The sequence below is a fragment of the Vespula vulgaris genome, chromosome 2, assembly GCF_905475345.1.
Source record: "Vespula vulgaris chromosome 2, iyVesVulg1.1, whole genome shotgun sequence".
Lineage (NCBI taxonomy): Eukaryota > Metazoa > Arthropoda > Insecta > Hymenoptera > Vespidae > Vespula > Vespula vulgaris.
Window position 1 is genome coordinate 18,872,663 of NC_066587.1, and position 18,823 is coordinate 18,891,485.

The 18,823-nt window shown below is 45.9% G+C and overlaps 1 protein-coding gene and 1 long non-coding RNA gene across 2 annotated transcripts in view; one reads left to right on the plus strand and one right to left on the minus strand.

Annotated features, from left to right (window-relative positions):
• Positions 1-18,823, minus strand: part of LOC127061541 (protein rhomboid) — a 232,769-nt gene that overhangs the window by 89,035 nt on the left and 124,911 nt on the right. Inside the window, exon 5 of the mRNA XM_050988563.1 lies at positions 1,391-1,503. Coding sequence (XP_050844520.1) covers positions 1,391-1,503 — 113 coding nt within the window. The remainder of the gene's footprint in view (positions 1-1,390; positions 1,504-18,823) is intronic.
• Positions 1-18,823, plus strand: part of LOC127061568 (uncharacterized) — a 43,195-nt gene that overhangs the window by 488 nt on the left and 23,884 nt on the right. Inside the window, exons 2-5 of the long non-coding RNA XR_007780895.1 lie at positions 58-423; positions 1,368-1,923; positions 2,556-2,764; positions 7,480-7,621. This is a non-coding gene — a long non-coding RNA (uncharacterized LOC127061568). The remainder of the gene's footprint in view (positions 1-57; positions 424-1,367; positions 1,924-2,555; positions 2,765-7,479; positions 7,622-18,823) is intronic.

The following is an 18,823-nucleotide window of genomic DNA, read 5'->3' on the forward strand; positions in this document are numbered from 1 at the left end:
AATTCCGGCATTTGTCGAGAACGCAATTTTATAAGAAAACGGCTCTCTTTTCTAAAGCATTTCGTTCCGGAAAAGTAGGAGAAAGTACGAGGAGCACTCGAAAGTCGCGAAACTCGAGGGAAGCGCGAACGCGCGAGAGAGGCACCCACGTTGTTTCCAACTTCTATTCGAGAGAGAAAAGAGAAGCTCTGCATCATTAATCACGAAGATAACGAGCTTTAAGGATCGGACGTTACATACAATTAGTTTCTTAGCCTTGGCTTAAGTCGTAATTAGTCTTGGAAAATGAAGAAGAACACCAAGGAGCTTCCTCCGGCAGGCTATCGTTTGCGAAGCGAGTAAGAACGATAAGAGGAGCATCTTTTCTCGGGGTAGTTTCGTTAAAGGTTAAAAGAGGATTCGGTCTTCCCCGTGGAAAGAAGAGTAAGTAAATAAAAAAAAAAGAAAAAAAAAGAAAGAAAAAAGAGGAAAAAGATCCAAAGATAAATGTCGAAAATAAACGTGCGAGCAAAACGCTTCATCGGCCGATCGATTATACTCTCTTTCTTGCGATTCGGGACGATATCGCGTTAACGCGGTTGTTCCGTCTAACGTCTCTCTAGACCGACTGCCCGTCGTCTTCGAACGGGCATCCGTTCGTCCCCGGTCATATTCTTCCGGAGCGAAGTTAAATCTTTAAATAACGCGCCAGACGTTCCTCCCAATTCGCTCGCGAATCGAAGAAAGACGGGTAAAAAAAGAAAAAGAGAGGAAAAGCTAAAAGAGCAAAAAAGAAGAGAGGAGGGGAGAGGAGGGTAAGAAGGAATAAAGAACGGGAGATCGTTCTCGTCGTTGAGCCAAGAGGAGCAGGAAGACGTTGATGCTTCGCGGGTCGTACGAGATACAAGCTACGTCGCCGCTCTTCCTCCTCCTCCTCCTCCTCCTCCTCCATCTCCCACGCTCAAGATTCCTTCGCATGGGTAACGATGCGGCGTATAAAATGCAGAGCAGAAACACAGTAAGAACGGTCGTCCCCCACCCTTTTCTGTTCTCCAGTCCTATCCTACGGTAAGATATTCCAGTGGAATAGTAAAACACAGGACCTCGAGGTTTTCTTCTTCTTTTCTCATTTTATCCGTTCACCTTGCGCATCTTTCTTCCACTTCCACCCCAAAGAGGAACCCTCTCTCCCTTTCTACCCTCCAGCGAACTCCTTTACCGTTTCGATGTCGCGCGCGCGAGAGAGAGAGAGAGAGATAGTATCGATTTATCCAAACTCGGCCCTTTATACCGCGCCCTTAGCCGCGTTCTTTCTTCTCTTTTCTTTCTCCTTTTTAATTCCAGTCGAACGGAGAAAAGGAGTAACCGATTCGCTTCGTGATAAAAAGGTCGATCAGGGATCGGACGTTACCTGCGAAACAACGGCGGCTCGCGCACGAGCAGATGAAAGTCGTTCTCGGAGCACACCTCGCGGTCCCGATGGTGGACCGCGCATTTGAAGCTCCTCGTCCGTTTGCCGCTCATCTGGAAGCAAACAAAAAAGAAACAAAAACGTGTAGAATAAGAAAATGTAGTCCGAGTTTGGAGGAATCTCACAATGAAAGCAGCGTTCGAGAATGTTCTCTAAAAAAGAAAATCGAGAGGCTCGGGGGCAAGAAAAGTTTGGCACGCTGCCCTCGCATAAAATTTCTCTAGATCAAACGATCCGACGGCTGCTATCAAAGAAGACGCGAGTCGAGGGAGTCCGAAGAGGCTGCTAAACGAGGCGGTTTCCCGGAGCTTTGGCAAGATCATTTTGAGTAAGGCCGCTTGCGGTCTTCCTCGAAGCACGAAGTCTGATATTTGGATCAGGATCCGTTAACGCTGTTAGGCAAATGTAAGCAAGAACGCTCGCAGCAAACTCCGAGACGTTAAGTTACGTAGGTGTGCGCTCTTCTCGGTTAGGTATGTATGCAAGTAAGTACATACGTATGTATGTATTCCTTCTCTTAACGTCGAGAGCAAGCAGGTGATTGCGCGCGCGCGCACTCTGGTCAAACACAAGAACGTCCTCTTATACCGGTACTTTGCGTTCGTGTATACAAAGCTAAGTACGCGGACCAGTAGCGTAGAATCTCCTAGGAGAGTAACGCGTAAGGAAAATTTGTCGAAATTCGTTCTGATCCGGGAGCCTCGCTCCTCGAATCCTAAATTTATATCGGAACGTTTCGCGGTAACGTCCTGGAAATTACCGCTAAGATATCGAATTATCGGTACGAACGAGCCGGGCTCGATTACGTACCGAAGTAATCGACCGGCTAACGTTCGACGGACGAACGAACGAACGAACTAACGAACGAACGAACGAACGGAGATCGATCCCGGCGCGATTCGCAAAATAGCCGTCCTATCCGCAGCACGGAATATTCCCTCCGGCGTTCTCCCCCAGGAGTTTCGCCTTTCGACGCGAGGGAACGCGAGACTCTCTTATTTCGTACATACCTACGAGTATTATCGTTATAATTCGAAACGCCGTCTCGGCAGGGTCGCTCGTATCCCTCTGATTACGACGCCACTGAACTTCCTTATGGCTCTAGACGAAGGCGAAGGAGGACGAGGATCGAGTTTCGGTCTCGCTGCGGCTACCACGAGGGGGATGCGCCAGGACGGGGCCTGCCGGGGGTGGCTCGGTAGGACCGCGCATGCGCTTGCTCCTTGCTTGCACGTTTGATTGCCAAAAAGAAGGCCGAGAAAAGAAGAGGAGGAGGAGGAGGAAGAAGAAGGAGAGGAAAGCTCGTGACAGGAGGTAAATTTAATTTGCTTTCAAATCGTCCTTCCTCTCTCGTCAGGGCGGAGAGAGAGAGAGAGCTACTTTGGCCTTCTTCCTCTCCGCTTCGTCGATTTTTCATTCTTTCTGCTCGTTCGAGAACGTTTAACGATTCTCCCTACTTACCTCTCTCTCTCTCTCTCTCTCTCTCTCTCTCGCTAAACAGCAACGACGGCCGAAGGAAAAGGAAGAAGGTAGATTTTCGAAGAAAGTTGTCTCCGCGAAAACACGTAGAACGTCGGTACAGCTTGTATGTAGGTTGGTCGTCTCGAACGAGCAATCACGGTCATAGGAGGACCCATCTGCGGGATTACTCGGCTGTCTATAATAGTGGTATTAGGCGCTTCCACCTTGCAGCTGAGTTTCTCCCTGCTCCTCCTTCCATCTACCGAGCGTTCTCTCCGTCTACTTTCTCGAGGCTCTTCGATTACGAAAAGTCTGCCTCACCGTGCCACTCTACTAACTTGACAGTCACTAAGGGATGCTCGAGGATCGATCCTTCTCGCTAGCTATATGCAACCTGATGCATTTTAATACGCTGCCTATCGCGAAGCCCTTGCCCACATTTCCCTCCGAATTTTGCAACAAATAGATACGTCGGTGTAAAAAATCATCCCTCGAAAAGGAGCAAAGAGTACGGTAGCTCGAAAAATTAATGTCAGCTCGTAATGCGATCATTATATAATTAATTAATCAGCCTCTAGCACAAACGTGAAAATGCATCATTTATCGGATTAAGTAACGCAAATACGGAAGGCGATTTTTCCTTCGCGTTGCTTCGCTATCCAATATCCATTATTTAATCATGCATTACTTTGTCGATCTTCGTTCGAACGAGATTATCCAGCCGTTTACTAACTCCCGTTGAAATGTTTAACGATAGTTACATAATACCAAACGGTACCATTATCTCGTAATCCAAATAAGTATTCTGTTACTGCGCGCGCCTACGTTCGCTTCATTCCTCTTTCCCTCTGTAGGACGAATGATTCATTAATTCAATTAACGTTGCATCTTTTAAGCGTCAAAATGGAACGTCCTCGCAAAGGCTCGCGCGTTCGGTTTATCGGTAGCTACACCGATCTATGAATATTCCAAAGCGCATCGTTTTAACCGCGTATATTCGAGCAAACAGAGGGAATATTCTTCCTTTGAACGCGCTTTCCTGTTTCGAGTCTCCGTTCGAGATCATTTCGTTCGGAAGAAATTCGTTTCGGGAGTTCTCGCCTATATCGATCTTTCGGCTTTGAATATCGTAGAACAGAGGAGGAGTTTTACGTCTCGACGAGCACTGCCTTCTCGAATTTCGACGATTCTTTGCTTTTTCCTTTTTCTTTTGTTTCCCTTTGTTTTTTTTCGTCCATCTCTCATCGACGAAAAAACTCGTGGATAGACAGACGCTCGTGGTTGTACGCGTCGTACGTGGATAAACGAACGGTGTCAGTCGAACGCGGAGAATCGAGCCGACATTTGTTTCTCTTTGCTCGATCGTTTCATCGATGTAATACGATTGAATACGTTAATACGGCTTGTCCCGTATAATATATACGTAGGTACGTACCTACGCTTATATTATCCACGTACATGTAACTATTATCAAGAGATACGTATTTACACGTGGTACATTTAGTATGCATGTATCTACGGTATATCCATTTTACGCGTTATATACGTACGACGCATTCGTTAGGTAAATGCCTGCTATAAATATGGACCTGCGCTCGTACATCGAAATACTCGTCTCGCGCGATAATCGATGAAAATCGTGATTAGCGATTTGGAAAACATCGTCGAGGCATTTTATCGGCGAAAGATCGAGAGGAATCGATACTCGGACGACCTCGCGACGGTGGGTGCGCGCGCGTAGACGCGGATACACACTTGGAAGGAATTTTGCCGATTTTCGAGATCCTCGCGGCGAACCAGCCGGACATCCGACGTAATCCTTTCGAGATCAGCGCGAGACGTGCACTCGCCGAAGGCTCGGAAGAGTGGCGGAGGAGAGATCGAGGTCGGTTCGGTGGTCGTACGGCGACGCGCCACCAAGCTCGGCCATTATCGCGCGAACGTAGCAAATCCGAAGCGACGAGTCAGCCCGTCGTAAATACAGGAGAGTACACGCGCCGAGTTTAATTCGATTAGGGCGCGATCATCGGATTGCTCGATCGTCCGGCATCCTGAGTTCGCCGTTTCTATTCCATTCTCTCGGCAACTGCACGATCCGCACGCTTCCCCGACTAATGCTCCTTACGATGGATAATCTCGCTCGTGCGAGTTACGTATTCATTTTCAAACGTTGTACTTACTTATCGAACGACGAATGCGTCAACGATCGACAATCGAATCCTTCGTGACAACATCGATCTCTCTACGTGGGGCGCTTATCGCGACGAGCGCTTTGATATTTACCCATCCACGTCTCCTAAGTATGTTTGCGCGGGTTTACTCGACGCTGCTTCGCCTCGTCGATGCGTCGAGCGTGAATTTTCCCAATTTTTTATCAGGAACCGCGAATCCATCCGATTTCGATCGAATCGAGTCGAGCGACGAGCGAGTCGGAAACCGACGTTTGTACGGGCGGTGGGAGAGGAGGGTGCATCGCGTTTACCCTTCGTGCCGGGCCTAATGGCACGGATTTCATTATGTTGCGTTTACACGGACGCGCGGGAGAACGCAAGGGTTATCCAACGAGTCGCCGTCAGGCCGGACGATTCGGTATGCTAAATTGTTGTCCGAGCAAATTTGCTGCCCTCCGACTCTGGATTCATCCTCCCCCCCCCCCTCTCTCTCTAATTTCGCGAGAAAACGCAGCGCCCTTTCGGTTACCGAACGTTAAGGAAGCTATCAAACGATCGATGATCGTAAAGCCATCGTTGCTCCTACGTCGTCGTAGCTGGCAACGATAAAATATCATAAATGTACGCTCCAATAACGAGAGGGGCGATAGCAAGAGCGGAGAAGCGGCGTTTTGTTTGCACGTCAATCTGCATAATTATCGAGTGTCTCGATGAAATCTCCGAGATCTAGCTCGACGGGGTAGTCGTTCGGATCGATGAACAGGAGCGAGCGGAGGATCCGGAAGGTAAGAGCCGTGGGCTTCGCTTTAAAGCGCGGTAAACATCGAGAAGCTCCGTTATGGAAATCGAAGCGCGTTACGCGCGTGAAAAGCCGCTTTCCGCGCGACGCCTCACCGCATATTCGCTTGTAAATTTCTCGCCGTCGCCTTGCATCCCTTCGCCCCTACCTCTACTCCCCTCCGCCCCGCCAGCACTTTTTTCTAGAGTACGATCGAAACTCCTAGCTCGCCCGTTGCCACGAGCCAAACGGATGTCACCTTGCGCGAGATGGACTGGGATCATTGATTGAGCCTACCTTGGGAGGAGAGAAAAGAAAAAGAGAAGAAGAAAAAGGAAACGAAGAAAGGAGAGGAACATAAAGGAAGGAAGAAGGAAAACAAGAAACATTAATCGCTCGCGAACGAAACGAAGACCATTTTTCTTTCGTTAATTCCCTGAACGCGAAGTAATTGGACGTTGTCTTAATCCGTTTCCGAGGAGGAAGGGCGTTTTAAGCGAGAAAGAAAAGGTTCCTTTACGGCTCGCGAGCAACTCGAGATTCTATCTCCTAACGACGAACCCACCCACCCACTCCCTCCCGATGCGTGACCGGGGTCAAGATGGCACCGTTAGACGGCGTTTCGTGCTCTCGCTCGCTCGAGGAAAGAACACGTACCGCCGCGAAAATAAGCTCCGAAGTTATAAGCGCCGTGGGACGCACGGGAACGCGAACGATCTACGTGTTTATTAGCCGGCCAATAGGAAGATCCTCCCGTTATATCCGTCGGTCCGGATATACCTACTTATCCATTACCCGTTACAACTACGTTCCCGTTATCGGTCCTTTGTACGAGGAAAATTCCTTTCTCGTCGAATTATTACGCGTCGATCGTAATATTCGGCATTTTCCGTAATATCGCTGATACACGGAACGATCGAAAATTGAGATCGCTCGCGTGTAAGCTCTCGCAAACGTTTAATGAACGTTCATATCGCACGAACCGATGAAAAGAACGAATAGAGAGGAGTCTTATTGTCGGTGAATACGTCAGAGAGTACGTCGAGATGGAACCCCGAGAAGAAGCGATATAGGAGCGAGAACAAAAGCAAATAGGTAGAAGGAGGATGCGGGCGTACGGCGGCAGGGATTCCGCGAGAACACTAATCCCTCGTTAGTAAGGATTATGGCATGCGCTACTGCATCGCTACGAACGTGCAAAGCACTTTGACATGGCTGCGTGTCAAGTTGCAACGTAGCTAGTTACTTGTTCCGATAAGTACATCTAATTGGCACACACTGTTTCGACGCTAGAAACTGTCCGATTGCCTCCCCTCTACGTTTGTCTCTGGATAGAGAATCCAGTTAGTAGTTCCCGTCGTGCGGCTCGAATACCGACGCATTGCGGGACATTGAAAGCCGGATTCGATAGCGGATATTATGTCGTTGCGAAACTGATTCAAATATCGATCGTGCACGATCTAGCAAATTTCCTGGCTAGTCCTGGGGAGTCGAGACTCTTTCGATCGATTAGACTCCTTCACCCGCCGTAAACTTCATTCTCGAAAATTTGATATTATGGTAACGAAAAGAATCGCTCTCGACTGTACTTTCAAGATCTACGCTTTTCTCTTCCACAGGTGGTTGAGAAAGGAGATCGGGATTTGTCACGAGCGAGGATTCGGGAGTACGCCCGACGGCAGGAAGCTTCGTGACTCTCGGCTGGTTGCTTCGGCCCGAGGAGAACGAGATCGACGCCACCCTTCCCGACTCCTCGTCCGAGTAAGTTCTAGGTCTTCCTCTCGGACATGTAAATATTTTAGGAATCGCGCGTTCCACCGAATAGAGACGAGAGCGTCTCGAGAACGTCCAGATCGATATATCCTCTTGGCCTTCCCAATGTTTTCGTAACGCTTTACACGCGGACACGATAAAATTATTAAGAGAACGATCGTTCGAACTTCTGCTCCAACGAAATAGGAAACGATCGAGTTCTTTGCCTATCTCCGAGAGAGCCACTGTACGAGGATTTTAGAGGCGAATTTTACGCGTGAGGTTCGACGCAATATTCGACATCGTATATATTACTTGTCAATTAAATAGGAGCGCGGTAGATGCGTGCAAATCGAGTTAACGGGAGACATACCGTGGTGGAAAAGTATCGAACCGTGAAGGTAGGCGATAGAAGAGAAAGGATGTAACGAAAGCCGACGCTTGCGAAAACAACGTTACATAGCCGGAACGAAGTATAGTAGTCATCGTCGAAGGAAATGCGTTGCATCCTTTTTCCTTCTCCGCTCTTCTTCCTTCGCCTTCTCTTCTTCCTGCACCTCCTTTTTTCCCTCTAATTACATCGGTAATTATGAAAGTGCCTTATTATTATCAGCTAGAACTCTCTGGCTCGGCGGCTCTGGTAACGAGCGAACGGACGCGGACGTTGCAATATTCGTACAAACGTTTCTCCCGTTGATCGTTGCTTTATTTTCTATGCCAACTACGAATTGCTTAAGCGAAGGACTTCGATATGTAAAGAAATTATGTACCATTTTTTGCCAGCTCCAAAAGTTGCGCTACATTTTATCCGGAAAGAGCAATTAGACGCGTTATTCAAGTTTCCACTTTGAAAGCATTTCGGCAAACTAATTTGCGACGTTAGCTTAACCATGCCTGGTTTCTCATAACGTTGAATGTACGAGTACGTTGGTATTAGAGCTTATCGTTAATGCGTCCATTATATACATGTACATACATACATACATACATATATATATATATATACACCCACACACATATTGGTGCGTCCATTATATGCATATATACACCGTGTACGCTCTTGAGGAGATGCACGTCAAAGGGTTACAAATAAATATTCGCACGGCCTTGACGTTGGGATAACCGGCCATGCTAATTGTGACGAATGAGTTAAAAGGGGAATTTGAAAACGGAAAGGCCATGAGCGAAAAAGAGGTATAGAAAGGGGAATAGAGGTGGAAAACAACGAAACGAATAAATTTCACGTTTCGAAGCAGAGAGTATCGTCGATCTTCGTTGACGCGAACGATCGATCGATTCTTCTCGTTCGACGATCGCCTTCGTTTCGTTTAACGCTTTGACGCCTCCCCTTCTGTTTTTTTTTTTTTTTCGAACGCATCGATCGCGTTGCTATTAATTGACTCTCATTCGACGAACGTTCATCGTACGCTACGATGGTATTTTGAATATAGATAAACTGCAGTCCGTATACAGTATCCGATATCCAATTTCAATAGATCCATGCAAATATCTTTCACAATTTAATAGCTATGCCAAGAAATTAACATTCTATATAGAAGTGAAATGGTTTGGAAAAAGACATATCTTGGATAGATCAATCTTCCTCTATAGAAAGTTAATTATTGTTTGCACCGATAACATATAGCAATTAAAATAGGACATCCCGAGTAGACGGGTATTTGTATGAAATAAATCAAGATACGACCCTCGGTTGCATCGAGGTTTATTACCGATGAAGTACCAATTAATTAAGTACTTTGACAGTCGTATAAATTAGAGAGAGTTCCGGATCGATAGCGAAGGAAGAAGAAAGGTCGAAGAAAAGGAAGGAAGTGGTAGGGAGTTGGCGAGGTATTGTGAAGTCGCTCAAACTTGGACAAAAGACTGGTGAGATAGAAAGAACGGGGCGTGTGTGTGTGTGTGTGTGAGAGAGAGAGAGAGAGAGAATGGCGAAGGGTAAAATGGATCGAATAAAGAAGGTCGAAGGCATAACGGGCGAATATGTATTTTTAGCCATCTCTTAAAGAAGGCATAAAGCTGCGGTCGATTACCGCTGCGAAATAAAAATTCCGTTCTCCCACCGTTCCGTTCTCTTCTCTTTCAGAAATCACGAAGAAGGGTACGATAATAAACGAGCCAAAGTTCGCTTTAATGAATCATCGACGCGTTAAATCAAGTAGAAACTCAAAGTAGGTATTTCGATATCGTACCGAACATTGTGCTCGCTGAAAAAGGTTTGTCTCGGAAAAGTCTCGACAAAGAACCGTCATTTTTCGATGGACGACGATACACCAAGATTAAAGTCTCGTCCGACGTCTTACTATGATTACCCGACGTTCTATCCAAAATGCCAACGAAGCGGGCGAACGAGCGAACCGACGGATAGATCTTTGGGATACGACGGGACGAACACGAAGGACGAGCCTCGGAATCGATAACGAAAGAATTTCGAACGGGTCGAGGTTATCCGATAAACGCGAAGGATGGACAAAGGAGGCGGAAAGAGGCCGTAGTCCGAGACCAAGGAGCGCACGGATGAAAATTTCATTTCGTCGTATATCCTGCGCGATGGTTGCGCGTGGATACATCAAACGTGGAAGATGTAGATTTACGAGAGAGAGAAAGGGAGAGGGAGAATATTTTCGGAACAAGTAAAATTATCGAACCTTCTTTCATAGCCTCTTACACACGTTAGATAAAATTTATCCGACGTGAAATCGACGTTTACGTTCCCGTCACTCGGCGAATCGAAAGGAGAATTACTTATGTAGCGATAAAAGTTAAGCCGACAGAAAGTACCAGTCGTATTTTCCAAGGATCGACGATAACGTCGTTTCAACGAGTTTAGTGTAGTTTAGCGTAGATTAGAGTACGAGGAAGCCGCTTCAAAAGGAACGCGACGTGGAGGTTTACTAGCCTCGCTCGTTTCTAAATTTATGCTCTCGAAAACGCGCGACACCATCGTTCTACCGATTGGCACGAGTTTCGATAATGGCAAAGCCGTCGACGCGTGGTTCGGGCTATACGTCAAAGTGAATTACGGATACAATGATCGTAACACGGCGTGCTGTATCGAAAGCTGAGAGGGTAAGAGGAGGGGGGGGGGGGGGGGGGATGGAGGAGAGCGGAGAGAGGAGACGTCGAATGGAAACGTTGTAATTCCATTATTGGTTTAATCAAGACGAACACGCTGCACTTGGACCGGACGAGACCGATTTGTATCGGCGAAAGATGATCGATCGTTTGATAAAAAATCACCTACCGACAAACGAAACGATAGGAACTCGCGTTATTAGACGTATCGACGCTTTCATTCGCAGAAAAAAAAAGATTTTCATTCGTATTATATGCGTGTACATACGTTTTACTCGCCGACGTAAATTTGTGTCAAAGAGAGATAAAAAAAAAAAGAGAGAAACAAAGAAGGAGAAAAGAAAAGAGAAAAGAAAGAAATATAACAATGATAAAAGCATCGAATAACGGTAAACATATTTAACACCGGCCCGTAACGAGACGAAGCAGGGTTGGTAGTGGCGAAGTAGCACCGCCGCGGCCTGATTAAAGTGTATACACATTTTCTCCCAGCAAACATGTACGTATATGCATGTACACGCTCGTATATAGTTACCTTGCGAGGTGCCCGCTAGCGTGGTTAACAATTTTCGCAACGCTCGCCGGAGATAATAATTATTCATCACGAGTATTCGTCAGTACGATATTACGCAGGAGCCACAATTGTACCGCTTAAAAGTATATTATAAATAAGGAAAGAGAGTCGTGTTTCCGAGTTAATTGGATTTAGTTGGGAAGCGCTATTACCTTTGCTGTTATTCGACGAATAAAAAAGGAATCGCGCGTTGTCACGACGGTGCGGTATCCGGCATTAATCGCGAAGAATCGATCGAGACAAATTTTTCTTGAAAAAAGGATCCTAAACGGACTCGCGATTTAATGACACGGTAAAGCATCGCGCGAGAGAAATAAGAGAAAAGAGGAGAGCATTCTTTTCCTTTCTCGTTCCGCTCCACTTTCTTGGTCCATTTTATTTCCCGTCGCAAAGCAAAGCTTTTTCTTTTTTCTCTCTGTGTTTCTTCCTCGCCTCCCCACTCTTCCCCTCTCTCCTTTACCTCTTTCGCGTGGCAACGCGTCTATCCATCCACTTTTGCTGAGAGACTTGAAAAGAGAGAACGAGGAAGAAAAAGGGAGGAGAAGCTCTTACTCCTTACTTCATTACGACTTAATTCACCTCGGCAAGAAACTCCTCTCCGTTGCCGGCAAGGACTCACGATAGCTTGTTCTTCGAGGAGAAAAAAGAAGGAGAAGGAGAGAAAAAAGAGAAGGAATCGAGGGAGGAAAAAGAAAACGCGAGGCGCGGCGCCATGGCATATAAGTGCAAAGAAAAAGAACGAGAGAAATTTTTCTCCGAAGTAGATTTTTTTCCTTTCAATAATCGAATAACGTTACCGTATTTCTTTTTGTCATCGTAATCTTTCCACCGATTCCAATTTTATTTTCTCGTCGTTGTACTTACTCTACGAACACCTGTACGCGTGCACACGCTCTCTCTCTCTCTCTCTCTCTCTCTCTCTGTCTCTCCACCGACTCACCGGCTTCCCGATCTGAATAAAAAGGAAGAGCAAGGAGCTCGGCAAATTGATTGGTCGAACGGAGGAGTAATCCCTATCTTGTACGTAGCCGGATATTAGTAATTTCGATAAGAAGGATCGGACGAAGCTTTGGCCAAGAAATAAAATTGGTGAGCTGCCCTAATTTACTTGGGAGAACGAAAACAATGCGAAGAAAAGGAAAAAGGAGGATAAGGAACGGAGGACGAAGATGAAAGAAAGAAAGAAAAAGAGAACAGAAGGAGGAGATGAAACGGTACGGGTATTTACCGGGCCGGTAATAAAATTATATTGTTACATTAAATTGTTATAAAGTTATAATGGATATCGCGGCATGGCTCGAGGCTCGACAGCACCTTACAACGATTATGCCAAAAATTCTATCGAAATAAGTCCGGTGCTGAGGTGGGACGGCGAGCTTGTACGTCCTCTTTTTGCTCGAGTTTAGCCGATCGTCCGATAATAATTATCGGCTGTTAACCCTTTGGTCCTACGATACACGATCTTTCGACGCGTCCGACGTTACTTTAAATCTTCATCCCTTATTACGTGCACTCTAGGTGTCTAAGAAGGATCGACGGAGACGAGACTTTCTTTATTTTCGTCGAATTTCGAATTTCGAGATCGAATCTCACGACAATAGGAAAAAAGTAGGGGTCGCTCTGATTCTCGTGACTCGAACATCGACTACTTTCCTAAATCGCTTCCATTCACGGAGATATCACGAAATCGTTTCAACGAGGAACGAACTTTCTCGAAATGTCTTGGCTAACACGCTAATATGTAATCGATGAAACAGAACGCACGTCTACGAGGCAGTGGTACCGTCAAACGTCCGTCGGATTTCGTCCCTTTCACGTAATACCCTTTCAAACTTTATTGCAACTTTGCAAAAGTCGTCTCTACGGAACGCGTTAGAAGTTGTACAAGTTTGGAAATCGCCGCTATCAAGATGGTCACGTGAATACCTACGTACGTATGTACGTACGTACCTACGTGCATACGTAGAAAGTTACATAGGTAGGTACATAGGTACATAAATGTATGTATACAGTGTCCAAACGAACTACGTGCCGTACGGTGCGTCCAATTTTACTGCAAAATAAATTTCGAAGGCTCTTTGGTATACTTGCATTTTAACGTACAAACATTGTACAAATTGCTATTTCTTTCTTTGAAAAACTTTTTACTGGCATCCTGTTGAATATAAAAATCTTTGAGAAATTTCTTTCTACCCTTACGGAGGAGACAACGACGGCGTCGACGACTACGACGACGACGATGGCGACGATGACGACGACGACGACGACGACGACGAAGAAGACGAGGATGACGGTAAATGACGGAAACGAAGTCAAAGTAAACCACCCTTTTCGAAGTTTCAGGTAGATTCGTGAAAGTTACGACCGCGAAGACGCGAGAGCTCGGATAACTTGAAAGTTTACGTGCGCGTGGAACGCTACCAAAAGCGAGGAAGAGTCAAATGTCTTACGTTGTAATTTCTATGTCACGTGTATGCTCCGTGCGAGTGCTTTAGTCTAACTTTTGCGTCAAATTTGTCGGTTTTGATGTTTCAAAGAATCTACCGAATCTTTTTCGACGCTTACGGCACCAATGTTTTATCCTTGTTAGCAATTCGTAAGTTCGAGTAAGTGCACGTGTTCTTGCTTAAAAAATAAAATTAACGTTCTAACGTTTCTTCGAATTATCAAGACCTGGAAAATGATTTCAAAGAATCGTTCATATATGTACTTTTAACGTTTGAGTTCTCTTATGATAAACAAAAAAAAAAAAAAAATAAAAAAAAAAGAAATGCAATATCGTCCGTTCCGAACAGCGTGATCGTTCTTCGAAGCGCACATAAAAAAATATATAGGATCGTCGAAGTGGGGATCGTGGAGGCGCAGGCGCAGGCGCGCGTGCTATTGGGGCGTTTCTCAAATATTTTCGAAACTGGAAATGATTTCCGATCGCTCTCGGCGTAAAGCTTGACGTATATAAAATAAATGGCGGATGAAGGGATTCATCGGTGAAATTTATGGACGGAGATATTAAACGGATATTCCCGTTGAATCTTTTTTTTTTTTGTGAAAGGGGATACTCGACAGGAAATATTGAAAAAAAAGGAAAAGAGGGGAAAAAAGCAAAAAAATAAAAAGACAATATCTGTGAAACAGAAAACGCGTAAACAAACGAGAGAATAACGGTATTTACGGTATCTAGTATCTGGCTACTTCGTTGGTCGCGAGCAAACTCTTAATTGGGTATTTTAATACTCTTCGCTTCCGGCGCGGCGCCGCGAGTCGTTGAGTTCCTCGAACGGCAAACGTTGAAATTACGGAAATCGCGTGAGAATCACGGATTCGTTCGATTCCCGTCTTTACGGGTACGGCGTTCCTCTTTCAGCGCCAATTTATAATACAAAGTGCATCCTCTCGATCGGGGCCGTTAATCGGATTCCCCGACATCGATCGAGAACCAAACTCGCTTTTCGTACGCTTTTTACGCGTATGAACGATTTTTGGCAAAAACCAAAAATCATTTTCGAGTTATTAAAGTTGGCATTTTTTCAAACAGGCTTTATGAAGCTGACGGAAAATATCAATTATATTTGATACGTTCTCTTAGTTCGTTCGAAATAAAACGAACCTTTCTGTCGAGGGGTTTCGAGGCTAAATTGAACATCGAGCATGAAATTTAATTAACAAATCTATTTGCCCGAACGTATCGTATGCATCGTCATATTAATTAGCGATACATAGATTCGATTTAAATTTCGCTCTGGCACGCGTCTTTTTCCAGACTTTTCAATTAGAGCCACGAAATTGTTTCCACGGCCGATAAGTACAATCTGATTTCGAGAATCACCAGAGCGAATTCTTCGACCGAACGTCTTCTCCTGCGAGTAATCGTTTCTTTGCTTTCCTTCGAGTCTTACTCGACGACGACCAAGAACGAATGGAGAAAGTTGGAGGAATAACTCCGCGAAAGAGACAGAAGGAAAGAAAGAGCAAGATGGACAAATTTACGATTCTTCGGGAAGGTTGAAAAATCCTCCAGACCGAAAGGGAGCCGCGAAATCGTCGAGAAGGTAAGCTGTCGTTCGAACTAGCCAGTTCGGAAATCTCGCTGAGGGATTCGATATCCGACGCTCATAAAGAAGCTCGTTTCGACGTAACTGAAAATTACAGCCGGAACGAAAGGAAAGGATTCCCACGAAATTTATGTCGGTTCTTTACCCCCCACTTCCGACCGTATCTTCGAGTTTCTCGAGCCTATCGGCATCCAATGGCGCCAGTCAATAAGTTAAAACATCCCCATTGGCCGGCGCCTTTCCGTTTTTGCGAGCGCTCGTTCACAGTTACCCGCGATACTGGATTATAACGTTCACGTATGGCATACCTACGTGTTTGTTAATAAACACGATATATGAATATTCATTACAGGCATTCGATATGCTCACCATTTATAATGTTCATTATAAATAACAAATATATACCTATGTATTATATTGGTACATCAAATCTAATTTGAGCGGTATTTAATCTTCGGGCGAACTAATGTATGCAGTTGACAAAGTGATAACACGACATAGGTCCGATTATATTTCTGCACGTGGACATTTACTCGCGTAGATGACGTCGACGTATCCGAGCTTCGACGTTGGTTAGACGAAGACGCCGCGTAATTTCAATCAATTAAAATCCGTTTGACGCTTCTTTAACATATTCAAGCCGGCGCTACGTGTCGACGCATCGGTGTAAAAGTTGCTAGAGGCAAAAAGGACGACAGCTCGAGATGGACAGGCGGGTAGAGAGAGAGAGAGAGAGAGAGAGAGAGAGAGAGAGAGAGAGAGAGAGAGAGAGAGAGAGAGAGAGAGAGAGAGGAAAGGAGACGAAAGGAGCGTTCTGTTGGAGTTAATTTCGGTAAATCGCAACGTGAAGTAAAGTCAAACTTTCCCGATTGCCCCGAGCGGTTGACGCTAATTCCGTTCGGTCTCGCTTTACGAGGCTACGCCGAGTGAGCTACGAGTTTGCACGTTTCGATATATCTAACGACTCGCGACGAGGTCCGTGCGATCGATTATACAGCCCGACCGTTGCCCTCTGCCTATTCATGTTGCTGAACTTTCGCGTTAAAATGATCCGATCGGTGCTTCAAACGAAAAGCGCGGACAGTGTCGGAATATATGCGGTCGAGTTGATATATATGGGTACGTGTTTGCATATACAGTTACTAAATTCTTCCGAAGAATGCTGTGGAAACGAACGATTTTCACGCGTCGAGTGTAACCGTTCGACTAAACGATATTTTTATGGATATATATATATATATATATATATATATATATATCGAGTATCACGATATAAAAAAATTATTTAGGAACGATTCCTTTTAGAAAGTACTTTAGAAGGCAACGGTATCGTTTCGTGATACGAACGAGGAAGGATCTTCTCTCTAACGACGAAGATACGGCATAGAGATCCAAGCGTTATGTGTATCGACGCGTATTTGGGAGCTGCATCGAGCGTTAGAGCTTATAAACGTTACGAACGTGTCCTCGAGCCTTGACAGAGACTCGGATACTAAGAGCAAAGTAATATCCTCCTACCGCGCACCTAGCACATTCAATATCGTCCCTTTCTCTCTCTCTCTCTCTCACACACTTACTCCCTACGTTTCTTCCCTCCATTCTCTACGGCGCTAGTTGCATCTTCTGCACTTTGCAACGGCATTCCATGTGTCCGTTGCTCCTCCCTCTCTCTCTCTCTCTCTCTCGCTCTCGCTCTCGCTCTCCCTCACTCCTCTTCGGTCCTCGACTCCCACGAATTCCACTCCGGTCGACGAGGCACTCCGCTCGCGCCACCTGAGCCAAACGACTGCCAGGGCTCTGGCTATCTACCAAATTAACTTTTACTACCATCTTCCCAATTAATTCACAGGTCCCCGCCGCCGCCTAATTACGCGCATAAATTATCCGTACCCTCGACGTTGTCCGCTCCTTTCCCAGAGTCACTCTCGAGGCTGTCCAACGTTTGCGTTTCTTTCGACATTTTCCTTCTCCTTGTTAAATTTTAAAAGTCAGTGCGATAAGGAGAGGGAAAGAGAAAGAGAGAGAGAGAGGGGGGGAGAACGCGTCGGACTCGGCAAATCGATGGAGGTCGCTTTTTTCGAACATCTTTTCAGATTTACGAGCCAGCGAGACGGAATAAAGTATGGCAGTCGATGGTGAATATATCGTCGATGATCCGCGGTGATGATATATCGGACGCGTCTGACACGGCTCGCACGCTCGAGAATATTTTCTCCGTTCTCTATCATCCCCTCTATCGAGTTTCGCTCATCCCCGCCCTTTACCCATCATCGAATGGATGAGTAGGTTTCTGGATATGAATACGAGGTTCCGTTTCATTTCGAAGAATCTTTTTCAACGAAAGGCGAGATTGATGAGTGCCGATCGTTAGTTGATGTTCGCCTTCGATCTTTCAACGTTTTCCTTCGAACGTTACTTTATTTAATCGAACGATCGTCGATGAAAATGTTCCATTCGGTCCCGATGAAAGAGTTTCGTCGAAAGATGTATCCCATCCGGATATTCCAATCGATACGATTACGGCATCGATTTCCCGATTAATATCGTTCTAAGGGGACAAATAAAGCAAAGATCGCCCGATAGATCCGAAAGATCGCGAAGCCCCACCTTTTTTTCGATCGAGGGCCGGCTCATTTCCGGAGTACGCGGCCGTACGCGTCCAATATGAAAGTGAAATGACGCGAGATAGGATCGGTGTACGCTCGTATACGGTACATGCATATCCTACCTAGCTGTATGCGGCGGTATATGGAGGACAAGCGATTCCGAGTGATTTCGTGCTCGTTGCATCGTCTCCCTATAATTCATTCGCGGACGCGCACTCCTGTTCGTATAACGGGTGACCCGTCCGGTCTTCGCTCGTACATCGACCGGATGTGTATTAATGACCGATGAGAGTTTAAAATACTCTCGAAAACGAACCAAACCTCTCTGTCCTGCTGTCTCTCTTCCTCTTTATTATTTGCCCTCTTTTATTCGGTTCGTTCTCGAGCACGACAGAGAGAGTGAGAGAGAGAGAGAGAGAGAGAGAGAGAAAGAGAGAGCGACAAATCCGCGGCCTATAAATCAGCGGCCATTTTTGGACGGAACTTTTTGACAAGGCAATTGGGAATTGTTTGGTAAACGACGCGAGCATCGTCCTGAAAAATCATGAGGCGAGCGCTTTTTGCCACCGTTCCGTCCATCGCATCCTCCTCCTGCCCCCCCGTCCTTTTCTCGCGAGCGTCGTTCCGCTCGCTTTCCAACCGTGCCACTCCGTCGAGGGTCGAACGAACGAATTCGACGACTCGAATTACAGTGAGACGAGAGTAAAAAGAAATGATTGTTACTAGCAAGTAGACATTTTTATCTTTGCTCTCGAGGACCTTTTCCCCATAACGTGGAGCAGCGTGCTTTTTGCGCGATCGTCGGTCGATCTTTTCCCTCGGAATAGGTAGCTCGGAGTAGGTAGCTCGCTCGTCTGGCGTTTCAATCGCATCTTATGCAATCGTA